This window comes from Myotis brandtii, unplaced genomic scaffold (genome assembly GCF_000412655.1).
Source record: "Myotis brandtii unplaced genomic scaffold, ASM41265v1 scaffold17, whole genome shotgun sequence".
Classification (NCBI taxonomy): domain Eukaryota; kingdom Metazoa; phylum Chordata; class Mammalia; order Chiroptera; family Vespertilionidae; genus Myotis; species Myotis brandtii.
Genome location: NW_005356259.1, coordinates 8,063,736 through 8,065,520, shown reverse-complemented (window position 1 = coordinate 8,065,520; position 1,785 = coordinate 8,063,736). Strand labels below are relative to the sequence as shown.

The following is a 1,785-nucleotide window of genomic DNA, read 5'->3' as shown; positions in this document are numbered from 1 at the left end:
CTGGAGGCCTGGACCCCATGGGCTCAGCCTCAGGGCGCTGCGGTTGCCCAAGAGCTCCCCATCCCAGGGCGCCCCGGGCGGTAATCTCTCCCGCTGCTGTGGCTGCAGCTGCGGTTGTGGCGGCAGCTCCTTCGCGAGGCCACCGGCAGGGGGCGCCATCTTCTCCCTCGTGGCTGTGGGAAAGGGCCGCCGCTTGGCCTCGCCGGTCGGGGAAACCGAGGGAGAGGGATCGGCGCAAGACCCGTTCTGCAGTTGCTGGTCGTCCAGGTAATCCAGATACTTGCCCCGCAGGGCCGGGGGGTGGCGGCACTGCACAAAGACGGTGAGAAGCCGGCCTTGCGAGTGCCAGTTGCCCATCCAGCGCTTCAGGCCCCGAAGCCGGCAGTCGCAGGTCCAGCCATTGCCGTCTAGGTCCAGCCGGTAGAGGGCCGGGCTGGCGGCGAAGATGTCCCCCGAGAGGGCGCTGAGCGCGTTGTCGCGTAGGCTGAGTTCGCGCAGCCGGCCCAGGTGGGCAAAGGTAGTGGGGTGCAGGGCGGACAGCTCATTGCCGCTCAGGTCCAGCGCCTCCAGGCTGTGCAGAGGTTCCAGCAGCGCCGCGGGCAGCTGGCTCAACCGATTGCTCTCCAGGCGCAGCTCCCGCAGGGCCCCCAACCCCCAAAAGGCCTCTGGTGCGAGGTTCGAGAGCTGGTTGCCCCTGAGGGAGAGCAGGCCGAGGCGGGGCAGGTGCTGGAAGACGCGGGGCCCCAGGTGCTGCAGGCTGTTGGCCGAGAGGATGAGGGTGGAGAGGGAGCGCAGCGGGGAGAAGGTGGCCGCATGGCGCAGCGAGGGCTGCAGCTCGTTGGCAGAGAGGTTGAGAAAGCGCAGCTTGCCCAGCTGGGCGAAGGCGTTCTTGCCCAGAAAGCGGATCCGGTTGGACTCCAGATGTAGGTAGAGCAAGTTGCCCAAAGGGGCGAAGACCGCGTCCGGCAGCGCCCCCAGGGTGTTCCCGTCCAGCCGCAGCTTGACCAGACTCTCCAGGCCCTCGAAGGAGCCTCGACTGAGTCGGCTGATCTCGTTCCCGTTGGCGTAAAGGATGCGCAGTTTGCGCAGCGGGGCCAGTGTGCCCGGGGCGAGCGCCTGCAGGAGGTTGTTCCCCAGGTAGAGCTCCTCCAGTCGCGAGAGCTTTTCGAACGTCTTGGGGTGTAGAGAGCGGATCTGGTTGTACTGCAGGTCCAGCCGTCTGAGCTGCCCCAGGCGGTGGAAGTCGAAGGCCGTGATGTTGGTTATGAAGTTGCCGCCTAGGCTGTAGGTGAGCACGTCCTGCGGGCTCGGCAGCGAGCTGGTCTTGGGCACGGCGCGGAGCCCCCTGTTGGTGCACAGGAGGTGCGGGCCGGGCAGCCTCCATTGCCGCCCGCCCTGCGTGCAGCTGCTGGATCGTCCTCTTGGCCCGCCGGCTCTGTGTCTCCTCTGCATTCCCCTTGGCCTGGCCAGAGTCACTAAATGGCCTCGTTAGGGACTCCGCTGCGCGGTCCAGCCCCTCCTCCGCCCTTTGTCCGGTGTCTGGCCCGGTCTCTGCAGGCTTGCTTCGTCCAGCCCAGTCAGGCGGCGCAGGGCGCTCTGCGAGCGGCGGGTGCTACTTGTTGCATCTCTGCAGAAAACTCTCCGGGTGCGCGTAGTGGGACGGAGAGGGGAACAAGAACCGAGCTTTTTGTTTGCAGCCCGAGTCCGGAGAGCTGGATTCCCTGGCACGGATTCTCCCCGCCGAGTGGATTCCCCAGCTGCAGGCAGGCGGGAGTCTTCCAAGAG

The 1,785-nt window shown here is 66.9% G+C and overlaps 1 protein-coding gene across 1 annotated transcript in view; it reads right to left on the bottom strand.

Moving 5' to 3' along the window:
- TRIL (TLR4 interactor with leucine-rich repeats) overlaps positions 1 to 1,779 on the bottom strand; it is a 2,736-nt gene extending 957 nt beyond the window's left edge. Inside the window, exon 1 of the mRNA XM_005863002.1 lies at positions 7 to 1,779. Within this exon, the coding sequence (XP_005863064.1) occupies positions 7 to 1,452 (1,446 nt within the window). The 5' untranslated portion in view covers positions 1,453 to 1,779. The remainder of the gene's footprint in view (positions 1 to 6) is intronic.
- Positions 1,780 to 1,785: the final 6 nt, after the last annotated feature.